We start from the raw sequence: 20,777 nt of genomic DNA on the forward strand, positions 1-20,777 counted from the left end.
ATATGGGGGCCCCATATTAGCTCTTGAAACGGGCCCCCAGCTCCTAAAGTCCGCCCCTGTGTGTGTGTGTGTGTGTGTGTGTGTGTGTGTGTGTGTGTGTGTGTGTGTGTGTGTGTGTGTGTGTGTGTGTGTGTGTGTGTGTGTGTGTGTGTGTGTGTGTGTGTGTGTGTGTGTGTGTGTGTGTGTGTGGTGTCTCTCACAGGCTCTCATCATTGGACTGTTCTTTCTGTCCTTCCTGTCGTGGACAGACTCAGAGCCATGTAATGACTCACACATGGAACCCTAGAGACAGACAGAAAAGAAGAAGGGAATTAAGACAGTTATCTCTTTCTCCCTCCTTCCCTCCCTAAAACCTCTCTATCTCTCTTCTACTCTATCTCCCTCCCTCCTTTACTCCCTGACGCTGAATTCACACCAGCAGCAGCGAGCAAATTTCTGCAGTGCTCATGGATTAAAGCAAAAAATACAATCTGAGAAAACTGTTGTCAGGCCATAAAGTCCTAATCTGCGATTTCTGAAACAGCGTGAAAGAAGCCCCCCCCACACACCAGCGCTTTGTTTCATAAGCAATTAGCACAATATGTAGAATTATGATGTTTTGGTAACCATACAGCCAACCAGTTGAAGCAATTGCAGAATGAGGCCTTTTAACCGTTGCTGCTTTTATAAATGGTAAATGGTGCATTTATATAACACCTTTATCCAAAGTGCTTTACATAGATTGTGCATTACATTCTTCCTGCTCATCGGGAGCAATTAGGGGTTCAGCGTCTTGCTCAAGGACACTTCGAAACTAACTCTGGGGGAGCCCGGGATCGAACTGGGAACCTCACGGTTCCCATCCGGCCACTCTACCCCTGAGCCACTGCCGCCCATGAAATATCTGAGATCTTTTAGGATTTTCTGGAAGATTCAACATGTATTCTATCGCTAGTTTGACCACTTCAAATACTCTTTAGTTTTAAAATAATAAATAACATGCATGACATGCTGACTTCTACGGAATCCAAATGACGGTGGAGGGATAGAGAGACATAGATGGACAGGGTTGTGGTGGTGAGTGAGAACTTTAAATCACGAGTGCGGGTTTCCGCTAAACGGGCATGTCCGAGGTATGACTGAGCCCCTCATAACTAAGGGAGTCGTGCTCCAGCGAGAGCTCCAGTCGTCCGAGTAGATCAAAGCTCACAGACAGGGAGAAGAGGTACAGACACCTCATGCTCATCTCTGGCAGCTTGTTTGTAAACAGTCCATTTTAGGTAAGAAATAGTACCACGTAGTCGCTCAATCTTTGTTAATTCCACATCTATAAGTTCTAGTTTAAAACTTAAGTTGTCAATATTCGGTACTTCCATATACAGTCCATTTCTGTCCCCAGTGCTCATTTATGCTCATTTCAACGTGGCATTGAGACTAGCCGTGAGTGTCACCTCCCCGGCCCCAATGGCGCCTTCGGAGTGGAGGTCTCGGTCACAGACAGAGCTAAGTTGAGTGCGTTCTGTGTTGCAGAGCACATTTTCACCGACTTTCTTACCGTCCGTCTCTGCAGATAATGACCACAAACGTGCTCCACATAGATGAAGATCCAAATTGCAACTTCCCGGAGGCTTTCGTTTGCGTTTCACCTCACTAAAGAAAACCTCCATGGTGTTCAGCAGTGCAGTGTGCACTTGAGAATGACTGCGTTTCAATCGGCTGTTATAGCGTTAAGCGTGGCTCATTCAATATGCGAGAACAGACGATATGGAACTGTGCACGAGCACAGTGCGCTTGTGTCAAAGTTGAACTTTTCCCAATTTTGCCACTCCACTTCTTGCCTGCTTCACCCTCCTGCCGTGATGGGGAAAGCGGTGGTCGCTCCTCGCCATAGACTATGCATTGAACCTCGCCTTTTTCTCAGAACGTGGAAGTGGAATATTGCTAATGTGTGAATTCAGTGTAACCCCCCCCCCCCTCTCTCTCTCTCTTCATTTTCACTTTCAAATGATTTGTTTGTTTTTCACCACCTGGGGTCCAGGAGAGGGGGTGTTGTCTTCTCTCTCTCCCTCCATATGTAGTTTGGCCACCTTCACCTCCCCTACCTCACTCACTCCATCCATGGTCCTGAGAGAGAAAGAGAAAGAGAAAGAAAAAGAAAAAGAGAAAGAGAAAGAGAAAGAGAGAGAGATTAATGTCAATTATGTCAATTAGCCTGTCAACCAAACAATCAGCAAACCACTCAGTCAGCTAACTAGTCACTAGATTACCGGTATGTCAAAGTCACACAGTTATGGTTGCAGCTTACTCCAACCGACCTTCCGGGTAGGGTCAATAAGAACAAAATTACATCATTAAGAACTTCTTTCTGCAGTGCCTTTCAGAACTTTTTCTTGCACCCTCGAGATGTTCTAGCTAGCCAAGTGGGCTAGCTTGACAGAACATCGTGTTTAACTGGACAGATGTTCAAGGTGGGCGTGATTTATTTTGTTTTGTTTCTGCATTCTTCCAAACTTTCCTCCATTCAGCAAGCCCTTACGAGGCAAGCACTTTAGTGGCAGTTACTTGTATATGCTGCAGCCTTTAGTATGTCAGTCAGACAAAGCTGTCAGTCAGTCAGTTACTCAGACAGACAGACCTTCAGCCAGTTAGTCAGTCATTTCTTTATTAATACAACACCTGTTTTGAGTATTTCGAGCAGCTACTATGTTTGTGATAATAACTAGATAATATTTACAGACAATCAGAGATCTCCGCCTATCAATACGGTCAGGGGAAATCTAAATGTGATGTAGTTGCTGAAACAGTGGAGAAAACCTCCGCGAACAAAGCTACGCCCACTGCAGTGAAAACACTGTACTAATACCATCCCAATATGAAGGACCACACTCTTTGCATTGGTTCTGCAGTGCAGTTTTCATTTTATTTTATTTTCAAATGATGCAACGAAGGCTGTTGGATTCTTACCAGTCTCTAGTTGAGCGACGGGTTTAGACTTGCAAGCCAGTTGAAAGTCTATGTTTACATTTACAATTCAAATTCCTTATTGCTTTGTTCTTCATGCTCTACACATTGACTGTTTCTGTACCATTCACTGCAGCAACATGATTGGACACGCTTTCAAAGGTCTGCGGCACACAGGGTCAAAGCTGAGTGGCACGACAATGCTTAAAATAAAACAGAAAAAACAAACAAAACCCAGGATACCATCAATGCTTAGTTAGTCTTACCTGTCAGTCATGTTGTAGAGTATTGATGTGCGTCATGACCCCACGAACACTGGTACTGTCACCACTCATAACATTTCACTTCCACTACAAAAGTGAATCTCTCTCTCTCTCTCACTCTCTCGCTCTCTCAACATCAGTGTGTAATAGTGCTTGCTTCTGGTGTTATCATGCAAACGCAGACTCTGTCTCTTCTACTGTCCATCTATGTCTCTCTATCCCTCCATCTAACTGCCTGCTACTCTATGCATCTGGAGATGCAGAGAGTGAGAGTCAAAACAGGAAGTGATCTGGAAGTCTCTGCTGTGGGTGGAGGCGGAGTCAAACCCTTGCGTCCCACTTCCTTATCTGGCTACAGGTATCACAACAACAGCCAGAGCTGGGACTTCTCTAGCCTGGTAAACCCTCCCTCCGGAAATCTCATTTCCATTTGATCCCAGGATATGAGATTTCCGGAGGGAGGGTTTACCAGGCTAGGACTTCTCTGGGAGTGGACTCTCTTTTTTCCGGTGTTTCCCCCAGGTTGACATGGTTTTTAGGTTAGGTTTAGGTATCATTTCTGTGAGGTTAGGGTTAGGCATGGTGTTTGTGATCATGGTTAGGGTTAAGGTTAGGGTTAGGCATAGTGTTTGTGAGGTTATGGTTAGAGTTAAGGTTAAGCATAGTGTTTGTGAGGTTAGGGTTAAGGCCCTTACACACCGGGGACGATTTTTTTCATGCGAATAATAATTTAAATTAAGTCAATGCAAGCTTCCACGGAGCGAAAAAGCGAAGCGAAAAAGCGTCTTTTATTTATTCGGAACGAGTCCGAATTTTGCGTATATTCGCATAATCGCCGGTGTGTAATGACCTTTAGGGTCAAGGTTAGGTTTAGGCATAGCTGTTGTTGTAAAGGTTGGGGTTTAGGCGCAATCTGGGCGACACACCAATGAAAGAGGGAGTCCCTCTCTGGGAGAGAGCCAGTTAAAATTCACTGAGTTTAAGTCTTATTTTTACCTGAGTTATAAACTACAAAAATGTATAGTGTAATTTTTACCTGAAGTTTAAAATTCAACCTAAATCCATTTGTTTTGATGTGAGAGGATCAATAATAGCGTGGCAAAGAAACAACAACCCGATCTTCTGTCTATTGTATGTCTCTACGAAAATGTTGACATTGTGGAAAGATGTCAAAGGTCAAGAGTTAAGGAGAGTTTTAATGACTGACTGGTTAAAGTAATTATGTGTGTGTGCGCGTGTGTGTGTGTGTGTGTGTGTGTGTGTGTGTGTGTGTGTGTGTGTGTGTGTGTGTGTGTGTGTGTGTTTTACCTGAGGCTCAGAGAGATGTGAGGCTCGTTGGATCTGAACACATCTCTCATGGAGAAAGATGTGAAACCCCGAAAACTTCTCTGAGGAGGGAGGGGGAGAGAGAGAGAGAGAGAGAGAGAGAGAGAGAGAGAGAGAGAGAGAGAGAGAGAGAGAGAGAGAGAGACATTCAAATAAAACACAACCCTTTCACTTCATATAAATGACGTATTTTCAAATGGTAAAAAATATGTTTCATTCAAATATTGCTTTTGTGAATGCTTTTCACATTTTGTCAATTCCCATAACTACTAGGAGCAGTGAGAAGCCATTAGTACTTCGACACATTGCTAAGGCGGCCTGGAATCGAACGTTGGATCTTCGGCTTTCCCAGGCGGGCTCTCTAAACTATATTTTAGAATTTTCCTTTCTGCTAAGCAGCAAGCTATATTTTGCTTCAATTAATCAGATCTACAGTAGGACAAACTTGTGTAACTTGTGTAAAGGCGAAACGGATGTGTGTGTGTGTGTGTGTGTGTGTGTGTGTGGGGGGGGGGGGACTTTACTCCCGTATACTTTTCAGCACTTCCTTTGTACAGACTGTGTGACGGAAGCATTTGTAAATTGTGTGAGTCACCAGTCTGTTGTGATGATAATGAAGCAGGAAGTACACAAACATGAATTAAACAGTACAGCCTGAGTGTGTGCGTGTGCGTGTGTGTGTGTGTGTGTGTACACAACCAGGTCAAACAGGTCGTCGTCATTTTGAAAAAAATCTCTAAAGCTACAGAATTAGAATCACTCTGTTGCTATGACGATAATCAGAAGCTCAGGGGATTACCTTGACATGCACGCACGCACACGCACACACACACACACACACACACACACGACAGATTGTAAATAAATAACAAATGCAACCGTCAGGACAAAGTCAGAAGTTCAGAACTAATCTGTTCTATTCTTTCAAAGAAAGAAAGAAAGAAAGAAAATGATGTTGTGGACATTGAGACATTGTGATGTTAACATGTGAGGTTGCAACATTTCCTAGCTTGCACACACACAAAACAAGAACAAGGGGCTTTTAAGATTACACGTTACAAATTAATCTATGCAAACCTGATAAACACACACACAATTCTTGAAGACATTCTCAGCTTTAGCATGTTTTTATAGCCTCTATATGTGTTCGTCTGTCTTTAGAATGATAGTTCATGGGCAACCGTGTGTGTGTGTGTGTGTGTGTGTGTGTGTGTGTGTGTGTGTTGTGTGAGAGTGTCGGGCTGTGTGAATCTATCTGTATTACCGTACCCGTCCAGGGGGGGCGCTTTCCTCGTTTCTCCAAGGAAACAGCCAGTCAGGACGGTCCATGTTTCTTGCCCTCTACTCCTACACACCTTTTCCTCATTAATATCTACTTCCTGCTTCATCAACGTCCTCTTTACTTCCTGTTTGTGTCAACAGCCAGATCACTAACACCATCCCTGCCTCTGTGCTCTTATGATGCAATAATTATACAACGTAGTGTGACTAGGAGTAAATGATGGAGCTTGAACAAAACCAAATTTCAACAACTGATTCACACCTGTAAACCTGTGTCAATAAAACTGATTCTGAGACACCAGAATTACAACTCAATTACACAGCAAAACCGTCCTACTGTCTGTCTGTCCTACGATGTCTATCTAGTTACAAAAAACTCCTTATAAAATATGAGATAACCACTTTATCTGATCTCAAATCTTTAGTCCTTTATTCACTAGACATCTCTCTCTCCCCCCCCCCCCCTCTCTCTCCTTCGGAAAAACAAGAATATTTTCAAAATAGATAACAATCACTTGTTTGAAAACCTCAAATTATTTAAGATAAAAACAAAAACTCCATCCAGCGATCATGTACAGTGTCTGTGTCTCTGTCTGTCTGTCTGTGTGTCTGTCTGTTTGTCGGATTCTCTCTCTCTGTTCAGTTATCTATCCATCTCTCTCTCTCACTCTCTCTCTCTCTCTCTTTTTCACTCACTCCATCATCTCCTCAAAGGTTAAACAGTCCAACCGACCAGCTACATTTTATCACTCCTCTTCTTTCTTGCTCCGTCCATCCTGAGTGAACTTCCTCCTCTTCTCTTATTTCTGTTTCTCCTCCTACTCTTTTCCTCTCCTCCCATCCCTGCCGGTAGGATTAAGTGATAACCGCTGGGGATCATGGGAAATATGGAGATTAGTGGCGGGGGCTGGGTCGGGGTGGAGGGGTGAAATGATTATATCAATAATAACATTATGTATTGTCCATCTGTGTGTGTGTGTGTGTGTGTGTGTGTGTGTGTGTGTGTGTGTGTGTGTGTGTGTGTGTGTGTGTGTGTGTGTGTGTGTGTGTGTGTGTGTGTGTGTGTGTGTGTGTGTGTGTGTATGTGTGTTTCTGCCTCATTTAGTCTATAAGCTGTGAAATCTGTCAGAGATAAATGAATAAATCTCTCTCTTTCAATCTCTTCTTTTCTCTCTCTCCATTTCACCCTTTCCGTTTGTCACTCTAGGGTCAGGGTTAGGGTTAGAGTGTGTGTGTGTGTACTGCTGCACATGTACACATCAGCTACCCTGATCCTCACACACACACACTGTATTACGTACTGTGCTGTGGTCCTTGATGCTGAACAGCGTGAGTTTGATCCTGGTGTGAAGAAACAGAGGATACTCAACGGGAAAACACACGCCTGTTAGAAACACTGCCTCCCTGTGGGCCTGGAACACACACACACACACACACACACACACACACACACACACACACACACACACACACACACACACACACACACACACACACACACACACACACACACACACACACACACACACACACACACACACACACACACACACACACACACACACACACACACACACACACACACACACACACACACACACACACACACACACTTACTTATGTCCACATAAGAGATACAATACAGGGACACAAATATTACAATGTGCTGTAAAAAATGTACAGTAACAGCGTCTTCGCCATTTTTGGTGGCTACCGATAGTAGAGGAGATTCCACAGAATTTTGCAAGCCGTTTAGCTGCTTTTTTTGGCATCCCAAGTTGTTGGAAGCCTCTTACAACCAACCTATGTACATGTCCTAGGCTGCCAAAGATAAACACAAATAGATTGCACCTATAGCCTAGCTCTGTGATGGTATGGAGGAGCGGCTGGTATTTAATGACTTTGGTCATAAAAGCTTCCTCTAAGCTAGAGTCAAAGGTGCAGTCAGGCCATTTCAAGAATGGGAACTGATCTGGAGCCTTCATTGACAATAACAACATCTGGTGTATTAGCAGAGAGATGTGCAAAGATTTCAGGATTTTCAGTACAGAGTTGTCTGTCTGTCTGTCTGTCTGTCTGTCTGTCTGTGTGTGTGTGTGTGCGTGCGCTACAGTACAATGATGGCTTGGGGAACGCGTTTGTTTTTTCACTTCAGTGAAGACTTTAAAGACTGCAAAGCGGAGAAATGAACTGGCTCACTCTGGGACAGACTGAGGGGTTGACTGGAGTTGCGTGCAGTGGTTAACTATTGTCTATTGTTTTCTCAAGGAGGCTACTCACCAAGCTGCAGACAGTAGAGAGAGATAGCAACAAAAGAATGGCCAGAGAACAGCTGTTGTACAGATACATACAGAGAAAATAGGCTTGCACACTGACAAATCAACTTGGATGCAGAAATATAGTATTTTACTATATTAAGTAGGACGTTTCGGTGTGGACGTTTGGACGTGGACGTTTCGGTCCTCAGACCATCATCAACACTGCAGCAGTGTTGATGCTGTTCATCTGTCAGTGTCAGTGTGCGAGCCTATTTTCTGTTTATGGACTTTCATGCTGGCCTCTCGCCCATATCTTCAGCCCAAGTAAGTCTTGAGTTTAGAGCTTTTTGTACTTGAGTTTAGAGCTTTTTGTACAGATACACAAGACTCATTTTCAGAAGCAGCCAGACTCGCTGCTTGAGGCCGTCAGTTTGATACCCCTGCTCTCACTGTTAGCTTTTCCCAAATATACGTGTGTGTGTGTGTGTGTGTGTGTCTGTGTCTGTGTCTGTGTGTGTGTGTGTGTGTGTGTGTGTGTGTGTGTGTGTGTGTGTATGTGTGTGTGTGTGTGTGTACCTCCACCGTCTCAGTGCAGCAGTAGTGTTTAAGTGAGTGTGTGTTTTCATCCACGACAGACACCTCAACCTGAACTCTGGCTGCCACGGTAACGAGACCTCTGCACTCTGAGAGAACAAGGAGAGAGAAAGAGAGACAGACAGACAGACAGACAGACAGAGGGGGAGAGAGGGAAAGAACATTTTAAATTTAATTTTTAATGGTTTCCTTTTGAAAATAAAATCACAATAAATCTTGTAAAGACCAAAACAGCTACTATATGAAACAGAAATAAAGCTCATCACACTGACCCAGGGACAGATCCAGTGGGGAAACTTTAGCAGCGGGATTGTCTCCACCTGGTGGCCAGACAATGACAAATCAAATCATCAGCAACTATGACATATCAAGTTATATAATTTTGTTTGTCTTTTTTTACATTATTTCTAGTTGACAGGACTTATTTTTTCCTTAAAAGGTTAATTGTTTACACATTTAGAATATAGGCTGATGTTTTAAACATTACCAAATGATTTGGTGGAATTCACGGCTGAGGACACAGTGGAGTTTATCTGGTTCAAAGGAAGCAAAACACACCTAGAACCATTTGATGTCTCACAGAACGTCTACACAGAGGAAAACCAGATAAACACAGCTTCAGTGGGTGCTTCGGGTGCCAAGCACCCATAACCAGCAACGCAGACTAGGTTAGAATATTGTTTATAAAATTATAAACGCCTACTCTGACAAAGCCCCCGACACTATGACTCAGACATGTTGGTCGTATTGGCGGTGCGGCGTAGGTGTGAGGGCCGCGTAGCAGCTTGAACTCTAGATATGAAGGCCGAACCTCTAGTTAACATAAAAGTGCTAAGTTTATCTCTATGACATGTCAGAACAGGAGAGAATAACAAACAAATACAACTTCATATATGATAAATGTACCTAAAACAGATACACATACAGATACCTCATTCACAGAGTATTGATATAGATTGGTCATTCGTCGTTACCCGTGGCTAGGTTACCGAGGGTTACACTGAATGCTTGGGTGTTATTTAGTTTAGTCACTTTAGTCACTCCAACTGTGTCCAGATAAACTCCACTATGTCCTCAGCAGTGAGTATTACCAAACCATTTACAGCAATGGTTCCAACCTTTTTTCCTTGGAGGCCCCCTTTCTTACATCTGACGCAAGCTGAGATCCCCCAGATCCCCCATGCACACTCTTGTGTTTGTCAAATACAAACGACTTAAGCTCTATATACTTCTTGTATGACAAATGGCAAAAATAGCGCTGTAGAGCGGCTGTTTTTTATATTTTTTAAAAACCGTGACTATTTGTCAATTTTATTTTATATAATGACACAAAAATGTTATGATTTGTCAAAAACGTTTGACCACCTGGACTACCTGCTTGGTGTGAACAGCCGTTATCACATTCTGTATCAATGTTTAAACATTAAATACATGCTTGTACAGTATAACACACACACACTTTCTGACCTGCATTTCCCTCGTCTTCCATGCAGCTGGTGGTGTGTGTGTTGTGAGTGTGCCAGACAGCAGAGTGTGTGTGTTCTGTGTGTCTGTGAGAGTGTGTGTGTATGAGCGTGCGCAGGCGTGCGATGCGTCGACTCAGGCTCTCCGTGTTAGCGTTGCCCAGGGCGACCATCCAGGACGCACATTCCTGGGGGCTGGACACGCCCACGTACAGAGAGGGATCTCCGTTCTCGAACCCTACACAGACAGACAGACAGACAGACAGACAATTGATGACATCATTGCATTGAGGCTACATCTACAATAAGAACTTTTCAATGTCAGGCGAAACTATTGGAGACGTTAACGTATAACCCCACAGTGTATCAATCATTTTAAGGTATTTTTTCCATAACTTTCGAGATAGAACTAAGAATAGAAATAGGGCGGTAGTTGCCCTGGTCTAATTTGCTTCCTTTTATGTACAGAGGGGTTAGTCTCGCAAGTTTGAAATCTTGGGGGACGCCCCTGTTTGATGGAGAGGTTTATTATGTGGGCAATGATTGGAGCAATGGAAGCGGCTGAGTCTCTGGGAAATTTGGAGGGGATATTGTCATGACCAGTGGCCTTGTTTTGTTGCAGGGCGCTAAATTTTTTAAACACATCATCAGTTGTCACCATGGTGAGTTTAAAATCATCTTTGCGTACACCTAGATTTTTGTAGAATGCTTAGATGTGCTTTATACCATAAAGCCCAGAGTGAGAGGGCAGTATGTTAACCAGTGTTATGGCTATGGTTGTAAAGATGTGTGGTATATCCAGGACTAAAAGTAGTTATTACACATGAGAATATTACTACCAGGTTATTTTGTTATAACACATTGGTTTAATAATAAGCAACTAGGTTAAATAAATTGATGTCTCACTCAAAGTCCACTGTGCCAGCAAAAAGTGACTGAGTTTGCCTAACAAAAGACTAATCAGTTCTCACATTTACATTGAAAGGTGTGATGAGTACATCACCTGATGAAGCTCCAAGAACTGAACTACTTTGATAAGGAGAACAGAGGGTGGTCACCAATGTAAATAGCACAAATCATGAGTTCCTCTCTTCTACTGATTCCCCAGGCGAGCAAGACAGTTGCTGGAAGCCAAAAAGCAAGTTTGTAAGGAAATAGATAAGATAAGTAAGATAAAATAGAGTTGAGTTGCAGTATCTTTCCCTGACTGTGAAAAACCAAAGGTCACCAGGCTTAAGCATTTAGCTAATGTAAATTAGCTAATATAAATGAGTCTAATTATTAGGTTGCAACTTTTTCTAAAGTAGACTTAGGATGAGAAATAGTAAAATGTAAGATCCTTTAAAAAACTGTAAAATAGGTAAATAAGACTTTAGGTGGAAATATAATAGTATCTTGGGTTAAATATGATCACTCATTGAGTTTGTTTAGAGTTACAGAGAATGGTCAAATGTATAACTGGATGAAGAAACATGACTTCCAGGGGTGAGCTGAAGGGGGTGCTAGGGGGGGGTCGGCGACCCCTTAGTTCTGACACTATGGGGCTGGGGGCTCGCGCGTGCTCCACATGCACGAGCAGCTCCACATGCACGCGCGAGCACACACCGTCAGCCGCCCGCGAGCCGTCAATCATTAACACAACAACGCACCGTCAGGGGCGAGCCGTCTTTAACACCTTAAACAATGGCCTCAACCTGGCTGCTTTGCATAACATTAGGCTACTCTAGAAAAGCCATGGAGTGTGAAAGGGTTAATCGCTTATCAGAGGACACAAGAGCTACAAAGTTATCCCTGTCTAGCTCTGGTCCATAGCGTTAGAAGGAGTTCTCCTTAACGTTATGGTACTTTCCATTCTTTCCCCTCGCACCGCGGTAGCGCAGCCTCTCGTCTGTAGTAAAAATAAAAAATACACTTTTGGTACTCACCAAAACAAAGACGGTTTAATGGAGTTGAAAGCCTATTCTATTAAGTGGGAACACTCTGAGCCCCCACCTCACGTCTAAAATACACTTTTTGGCCAGAAAAGAAAATATTTCACCGGAAGGAAGAATCTGGTCAATAGGAAAATTCCATTGACCATATCTGTAGAGGGCACTGTGGAGTAACCAAAAACAGGTTTTAATTCCGGTGAAATATTAAATTTTCTGGCCAAAAAGTGTATTTTAAACGTGAGGTGGGGGCTCACAGTGTTCCCATTTAGTAAAGTAGGCTTTCAACTCCAGCAAAAGGGTATTTTTTTATATTTTTTACTTGTTTTAAAAAACACTGTTTTGAAAGCAATGTAGGCCTAAGTCTAAAAAAAAGTAATTCAAGTAAAGACAAGTTGACTGATTATTTTAAGTACTTATGTGTGGGTGAATCTATGTAAAGGGCTTTTATATAAAACTAAAAGGAAAATAAAATAATTAATTAATTGAAACAAAAATAAAAACAACAAATTAACAATGCAACAAAATAATAAGAAATATAAATACATTAATAATCACATGTTGAATACAGTATTTCAACTAGCACTGAGCTGAGTGGCTATGTGCACATGCCCCGCGCGTGCACATGCAGGCGCGCGCGTGCACGTGCGCACGTGACGTCATAAAATATAGCCCCCATAGTTCAAAAATCCACAGCTCACCACTGATGACTTCTAAATATTAAATAATATCATTTGGTTTACCCTTCAAAAATTATTTATAGGAATTAGGTAAAAATAAAACTTTGGTGATAAATAGTCATGAAATTTTTATTGGATATCATGCATAAAGTCTATTTGTAGTGTAATCATTTTAATTCTGTTTTATTTTATTATTCTGGGTTAACATAAACTGATAACATAATGATGAATAATGAGTTTCTATTTTTAAAGTCATACCTTTGCAAAATAACTGTTGTAAGGATATTGTTTTAAAGTTTTGTGCTAATTTATTTCTTTGAAAAAACCCGCTGATGTGAGAGGTGGAGTCAGATGCATTTTATCTGACAAAGTTATTGGCTGGTGAGAAAGTAAAGGCGTGTCTAAGTTCATTGTTAAAGAAATGAAGGTATACCTACTGTTCAGTATAAAAGGTGTGTTTGTTGTAATGTAATTTGCACTATTCTCATTCGAGTAAGGGATGGTTTTGCCTCTATGACAATAAAGATATTGTTATAAATCTAGCCTCGCGTGGCCAGACAATATCACACGACACACTGCGTGGATAATAGTCTGGTCCCTATCAACGATAGATTTTTTTCCAAGGGGCGGTTACAAAAAGATCCAAACAGACTCTATTGGTTAGACCTAAACCAATCAGAGCAGTGCTTCCTTTTTCACGAACCAATCAGAGCAGTGCTTCCTTGTACGTCATTGCTCCAAATAAGGTGATAAGCCCGCCCACATTTGGATACTGGGCCCTGGTTGGTTCCGCACAACTGCGGAGGGAGAGAAATGGAATCTCTATGGAGGGGGGCCAGACCTAATCTGCCGAGGGCTAAAGTGCGATGCAATTTTGCAAAGGCAGATTCGTCTGGAACCAGGCTATTATAAATCCACTTCTGAAACCGGAGCCTTGTTCATCATTATAATACTCAGGAGATAATACCTGTTTTCGTTCGATAGACTTTGACCATATACCACAGATGTTTAAGCGATTAGCCACATCCAGCTTCTCTGTAATGACAGTGTCGTCCAAATTAATGTTGATGTTTGTAAATCTTGTTTTCAATTTCTGTTTCACGATGCAACGCATTGTGAGCTTGCAGATCAGCTATTTGTAAAAAAAAATATCTTGAAAAAGTGAAAATGTTTGAATATTTATTTGAACACAACAACAACACAAATATGGCAAGGGGGTCCCTGGCACAAAATATTTTTAGACGGATCCATGGACAAATAGCTACATATTAATTTGGGTGTCCTTGACATGAAAATGTTTGAGCCAGTGGTTTAAACAACATTAAAGGGACTACACCATGAATTTTTACTTTTTCTTCTTTTTTGTGTGTTTTTTTTTTAACACTCAGGCTTTCACAGCAAATCTGGGGTTTTCTGTAAATTGGTCTCAAAACAGGCCAAACTGATTTGCACCCTGACGTGACGTCACGTCAGGATACAATCCCTCCCGTTTTTCAGTTCCAAAAAAAAGAAGAAATATATATATTTTTTTAATTATTATTTCCACACAGAACCAGGAGATAACATGCATACAAACTGGCTCAATAGCGCCCCGTGCCAAACAGGACAATGTGGTATTGCAGGTGAAAGTGCTTTATAAGCCAGAGAGAAGTTAGTTGGAATGAGTATATCTGAGGCTTGATTTAGGCTCAAACCTTTTGAAAAACGTTTGAGGGACATAAACAATATGATATTATTATTATTATTATTATTTTAATTCATGGTGTAGATCCTTTAAGGAAACAAGTCCAAATAAGCAACTATACTTTAGAAACAAGCCCAAAAAAAACACAACCCACAACTACCAATATTTACAAGCGACTTCACAGAGGGAAAGAGAGAGGGAGGGAGAAAGAGCCTATTTCGCCCATGCAATACAATAAACTGGCCAATGCTGGGTACCAAAACCTGGACACGTTGATCAACGAGTCACGACAAGAAGCGATCGCATTGTCAATGCAATAACCCCTACAATGCCGGGCAAACCGGTAACATGCCGTGACATCTTGTAATCAATAAGAAAAGTGTTTTCCAGCAGCTAAGAATGGTGGCAGTTTGAGCATGAACCTGGATGGGCACTAGCCTATAATTTACCCTCATAATTCCTACTTGACCTGTGAGGATGTGCTATCGTCTCCATTATACAATATAATCGTCATTCAATACAATCGTAATTTATTCCATTGCATAGCATTGCAATGGAAAGAATAATATGTTATTATTAAGAACATAAACATGCAGATATACTCTAGAGAGACATGTGGGTTTTTCAAGGTCATATGTAGGGCACATTTTATGAGCTTATACTATATAATGTAACGTTATAACAGCTGCTAGCATACTGCAGACAACACGGTCAGCAACGCCTGTAATTCCTTATTCATTGAATTAACCACTCCACTGGTAAATTAGTATAGTCATTGTCTGTTTTTCTTCAGGAAAAGGGCACGTATAGCAACATGACGAATCGGGGAAGGATATCGTCTATGTCGGTTACTTTTCAGGATACAGCTTGAGCTTGTAGATCTGCTATTTTTTATACTTTTGTGTGACGCTGTAGTATGATCAAATAGGGCATTAATTTACAAAAAAAATAATGTTGTTACTGATATGATAAGACCTAACCTGGAATCTAATGTCTGTGTAATTATTTTCAAAAGGTCTCCGTTCCCACAAAGCAACGCAAGAGTTGTCAAAACTAAACATGGTCAGCAGTGTTTTTAAAGATCTCTGGAGTCAGAAACGCCGGATTAGTGTGGATGATGAAGTAGAAACAGCAAAACGTATGTGTTTCAAACAAACAACATCCTAGTGTAGATGTGTGTATAATGTACATGCACTGTGTACGTTTGTGTGTGTGTGTGTGTGTGTGTGTGTGTGTGTGTGTGTGTGTGTGTGTGTGTGTGTGTGTGTGTGTGTGTGTGTGTGTGTGTGTGTGTGTGTGTGTGTGTGTGTGTGTGTGTGTGGTTGTGTGTGTGTGTGTGTGTGTGTGTGTTTCCTACTGATCATCAGCTGTTTGTTGTTCTGTGGAACTTCCACAACATCACATCTCTCCAAGACCAGAACTTCCACTGGATCACTGCCCTGCATGCAGATAGAGAGAGAGAGAGATAGAGAAAGAGAGAGAGAGAAAGAGAGAGAGAGAGAGAGATGTGATGAGATGCGATGCGATGCGATGTGAAGCGATGCGAGAGTGCGGATTAGCCTACATCAACCATCAGGGTCCAGAGCTCTGCAGTGTTGCTAGCTCGTGTGTTTGCACCGCCTATGTAGCAGCGTCTGGATCCCTGAGTGTGTCTACATAGGCGGTGCAACCCCTTCCCCTCCCAGCTGCACTTTGGGTTGGCTCCCACAGTGTCAGTTTGCTCACTACCAGTTCCGGGTGCCTGACACAGTGCCCACAGTGTCCAGCCGGCCTTCATCCTTCTCTCTCTGACCTTGTCCTTGACCCACGGGAGGTCTCAGTCAGTAGAGGTCAAGGTTTCTGATATTCTAACTAGATTAGGACTGAATATCATAATGCTTTATCAGTTATAAGATGCTTTGATTTAGTCTCAATGACCATACTGACTGACATGAAAATAAAGCTTGAACGTTTTGTTGCCGTCTTTCACCAAAACGACCGATCAGTGCCAAATCTCTTGTGCACACTGCCAGTAAGGTCAGGTTTTAATGTCTTTTGCACACTGCCAGTAAGGTCAGGTTTTACTGTGCACACTGCCAGTCAGATCGGGTTTTAATGACTTGTGCACACTGCCAATAAGGTCAGGTTTTAATGTCTTGTGCACACTGCCAGTCAGATCGGGTTTTAATGACTTGTACACACTGCCAGTAAAGTCCGTTTTTAGGCAGAGATCCACATTGGAGTCACGCTGTTCCCATGTGGATCCAGAGAAGCACATGATTTGATTTTTGTCTCCACCAGGCCGAAAGGCATGGCCGAGACTACATTTTTCACCCTGTCAGTCAGTTCGTCCGTCCGTGTGTGTCTGTGGATTCGTCTGTGAACAGTTAATCTCCGGCACCGTTGGCGTGATTGCAGCGAAACAGTGGACACACACTCTTTGGATGCCAGAGCAGAACCTCTGCCTCAAATCTTTCACATGGGCCTGTTATAGCGCCACCAGGAGGCCGATTTTTGAAAACATTTCTTTTTTTACAGTACTCCTACATATTTTGTCCAAACATCACGCAAATCGATACACAGTATCTCTATAGTCATTAAACCAAACAGGGTCTTTCCGATTTTTCATATTCCATCCTGATTGGCTAAGATTGGCTTCCAAAGTTTGCAGGAGTACTCCGTTTTAGACAAAATCCCTCAAATCATGAACAAGTGCAACGAGTGCAATTTCCGATTTTTTAGCGCACATTCCCACTAGGCCGAGGAAGAAATGCCACTTGAAATCTTTCAAATCAGCCTCATGGTGGCGCTACAACAGGCCGATTTGTGTTTTTACCTATAACTGCACCGATCTGTGTAAAACTTTATACGCACTCCCTAGATGCCAAGGAAAAACCTTTGCCCTGAATTTTTCACATCTGCCTTTTATAGCGCCACCAGGACTTATGTAAAACACATTTTTTAATATTACTCCTTCAGATTTTATCAAAATTTCACGCACATCAGTATACATGATCTCTATCAGCACTTTGAGCTGCATTTCATGTCATGAAAGGTGCTATACAAATAAAGTTTATTATTATTATTATTATCATGTGATCAAGACGGATCTGTTTGATTTTTCATATTCCAACCTGATTGCCTATGATTGACATCTAAAGTTTGCAGGAGTTGCCCGTTTTGAACAAAATTACGCAAATCATGAACACAGCGTCCGATTGCGGTGAAACTTTACACGCACATTCGCACAACGTTGAGGAACAAATGCCACCCTTTTAACATTGCCCTATTAAAGCGCCACCAGGAGGCCGATTTTTGCTAAACTGTTTATTTCATTACTCCTAAAATGTATTCCAAACATCACGCAAATCGGCACACATTATCTCTATAGTCAAGTGATCAAGACGGATCCGTCTGATTCTTCATATTCCATCCTGATTGGCGAATTCCGACCATTGCTGGCCCACAATAACCTATACTTGACCTGGCGGAGACCTGTGCACCGAGGAGCACTTTTTCTAGTTAAACATCATTCAATACCATTCTTGTCAAAACGATGTGGGAGAAAACACTTAACCATTCAAATGCACACGTTCATATCAATATGTATGGGAAAAGTGCTGCCTTTCAAAATAACATTTTATCTTGAAGAGGGTTTAACACTGGTAGGTTTTAAATATAAATATACAAGAACTGAGTCTAGAGACCAAACACCTCTTTCTCTCTCACCTGTTTCTTCATGATGAACAGCAGGTTGCCCCTCAGACGACAAAACCTCTCACTGAGACCTGAGAGAGAGTAAAAAAAGTATTGGCATCAAAATATACTTAAAGTACCAAAAGTAAAAGTAGTAAAATAGCCTATGTATAGAATAGGGCTGAAGTGGTTAATGCATGTTTTATAATATAATAATTTATATCTGAAAAGTAACTAGTAACTAAGTGGATGTTAAAGTATAGACAATTGGAAATACTCCAGAAAAGTAAAAGTACCTCAACATTGTACTTAAGTAATAATAGATGTACCAGTTTGGGTTGGTCCCACTCTGAGTGTTCCTTCTCTCTGGAAGTTTCCAGAATGTCCTTTAGACAGAAACACCAGCTGTCTGCAATCTACCCTAATCTTCCTCATTTTTTTTTACCATCCTCCTCCTCCTCCTCAGTACTGCAAAATGTCACCTGGTGGTGACCTTCGCTGTCATCTTCTTCATCATCATCATGGTCTTAGTGCAGGTCATCATCTATATATCAAAAACATGAATCAGTTTACCACTTTACCATGATTTTGTTATGTTGTATAATTTAGGGCTGGACAATTAACCAAAAATATATCGAAACTTATATTTAGAACCAATAACCGACTCATGTAGGTTAATCGATTAATCAAGAAGCAGTTTTTTTTTTAATTCATTATGTATACATTTGTATTTGTATTTTTTGTATCAACGAAATGACATGAAGAAATTTGAATAGATAGAAAAATAAATAAATATGCATTGAATATATACCCTACACTGGTTAAAGTCCAGTGAATAGCCTGAAATGGTGCAATGGTAAAGGATAAACTGCCAGTCAGAGAACGTTTGGGTTATCAAAACTGAAAAATAATGTACATTTGTGAAAAAGAGTATTTTCTGGGAACAAGTACTTCCAGCTGTTCAGCAGCTGGAAGCAAATTAAACCTTGAAAGTTGATACAAACAATTCCTATGTGTCATGTGTCCCTCCCAACATGTGATGACTGTGTGTGTGTGTGTGTGTGTGTGTGTGTGTGTGTGTGTGTGTGTGTGTGTGTGTGTGTGTGTGTGTGTGTGTGTGTGTGTGTAAAAGCAGTGTTGGAACAGACTGTATCCAACAGTTTGTTTATTTGTTCTATAATGTCAGAGTACACTGAGACAAAGTATAGGATACTGACTATACAACAATAACCACGGAGAGAGAAAACTTCAATTAAATAAAGTTTTCTATCAGTGTTAGTAGAATCAGAGGTGGAAAGTAACTAAGTGTACTCAAGTAACTGTACTTAAGTACAAATTTGAGGAATCTTTACTATACTGGATTATTTTCAATTTTCAGTACTTTTACTTCTACTCCACTACATCTCAGAGGCAAATATTATACTTTCTACTCCACTACAATTATTTGAAAGCTTTAGTTACTAGTTACTTTGTAGCTTTTTATTATAATTACATAACATGCATTAACCACTTCATCCCTATATACTTTGGCTATTTGAAAATAGCAGATCTACAAGCTCACGTTGTCAGCTTGTAGATCTGCTATTTTCAAAAGATTTGTACATTTTTAACCCTTGTAAAATAGGACATTCTGCAAAATGAGTACTTTTACTTTTGTACTTTAAGTATATTGATACCAATACTTTTGTAATTTTACTCAAGTAAAACAGTGTACAGAGTATTTCAACATTGCAATATTGATACTTTTCCCACTAAGAATCGACAAACAGTAGTTGACATTAGAACACCACACCAATAAACAACAATAATGAAACAACAATAACAGACGCTCAGAGATGCATATATGAATACACAGTATAGAATGCGTCAATCTTCACTGTGTCAGTTGTTTTATATGTGTAATAATGTAATAATATAATAATTCTTACCTGAGACAGATCATATTATGAAGTTATTCTACATGAGCTAACAACAACAACGTTGTGATCAGTGTTGCCAGATTATGTGAAAGAAATAAGCAACCAAGTCTAGGACAACAAGCCCAAAAGAAGCCACATAGCACTTTAAACCTATCGGCTATTTGAAAATAGCCAATCTACAAGCTTTGCAAGCTATTTTCAAAAACTCTTCCAATAATATGTGGAATATTTGGATTTTTATTTTATTTATTTTTTTAACATTCTAACAACTCAAAATGCTCCCTGGCTGGCACAAAACATGTTCGTGAAAATATTTGAGAACCACTGGTTTAAATAATAATTAAAACATTAGGAAACAAGCGCATACACTTTAGAAACAAGCCCAAAAAACTGCAACCCGCAACTAACCAATATTTACAAGCAACTTTACAGCAAAACAAGCCCAAAATCGCTTATAAAAAGCAGACACGGCAACACTGCATTGTAACGCTCGGAAGTTGAAAGCGAGACGAAAAGCTACCCCAGTCTCACGAGATTGCAACTCCTCGACAATTACCCAAATCAACCACCAGGTGTCACCCAAACACCACTTAATATCCTGAAAGACATTAGACAGCTGTGAACATAATAACAATAATGTCTGGCTTAGCCTATTGGCATGGAGCCAGTGGTGGAAAAAGTACTCACATGTTTTACTTAATTAAACGTATCAATACTGCATTGTAGAAATACTCTGTTACAAGTAAAAGTCCGGAATTCAAAATGT

General features: G+C 41.1%; 1 protein-coding gene across 9 annotated transcripts in view; it reads right to left on the reverse strand.

The window, feature by feature from the left end:
• LOC308101880 (type II inositol 3,4-bisphosphate 4-phosphatase-like) overlaps positions 1-20,056 on the reverse strand; it is a 41,765-nt gene extending 21,709 nt beyond the window's left edge. The window contains exons 1-11 of one of the 9 annotated variants that reach the window (XM_080451403.1): positions 20,021-20,056; positions 18,422-18,636; positions 18,126-18,184; positions 15,775-15,856; positions 10,130-10,363; positions 8,935-8,982; positions 8,645-8,751; positions 7,112-7,222; positions 4,512-4,591; positions 2,007-2,103; positions 201-282 (exon numbers count right to left, since the gene is read on the reverse strand). In XM_080451403.1, the coding sequence (XP_080307529.1) occupies positions 201-282; positions 2,007-2,103; positions 4,512-4,591; positions 7,112-7,222; positions 8,645-8,751; positions 8,935-8,982; positions 10,130-10,363; positions 15,775-15,856; positions 18,126-18,184; positions 18,422-18,527 (1,006 nt within the window). In that variant the 5' untranslated portion in view covers positions 18,528-18,636; positions 20,021-20,056. Of the gene's footprint in view, positions 1-200; positions 283-2,003; positions 2,104-3,206; positions 3,455-4,511; positions 4,592-5,798; positions 6,086-7,111; positions 7,223-8,644; positions 8,752-8,934; positions 8,983-10,129; positions 10,364-15,774; positions 15,857-18,125; positions 18,185-18,421; positions 18,637-20,020 lie in introns of those variants that run through there. The other 8 variants (XM_080451402.1, XM_080451404.1, XM_080451405.1 and 5 more) reach the window with 8 other exon arrangements.
• Between the last annotated feature and the right edge of the window lie 721 nt (positions 20,057-20,777).

This window comes from Gymnoscopelus braueri (genome assembly GCF_963280865.1).
Source record: "Gymnoscopelus braueri genome assembly, chromosome: 15".
NCBI lineage: Eukaryota > Metazoa > Chordata > Actinopteri > Myctophiformes > Myctophidae > Gymnoscopelus > Gymnoscopelus braueri.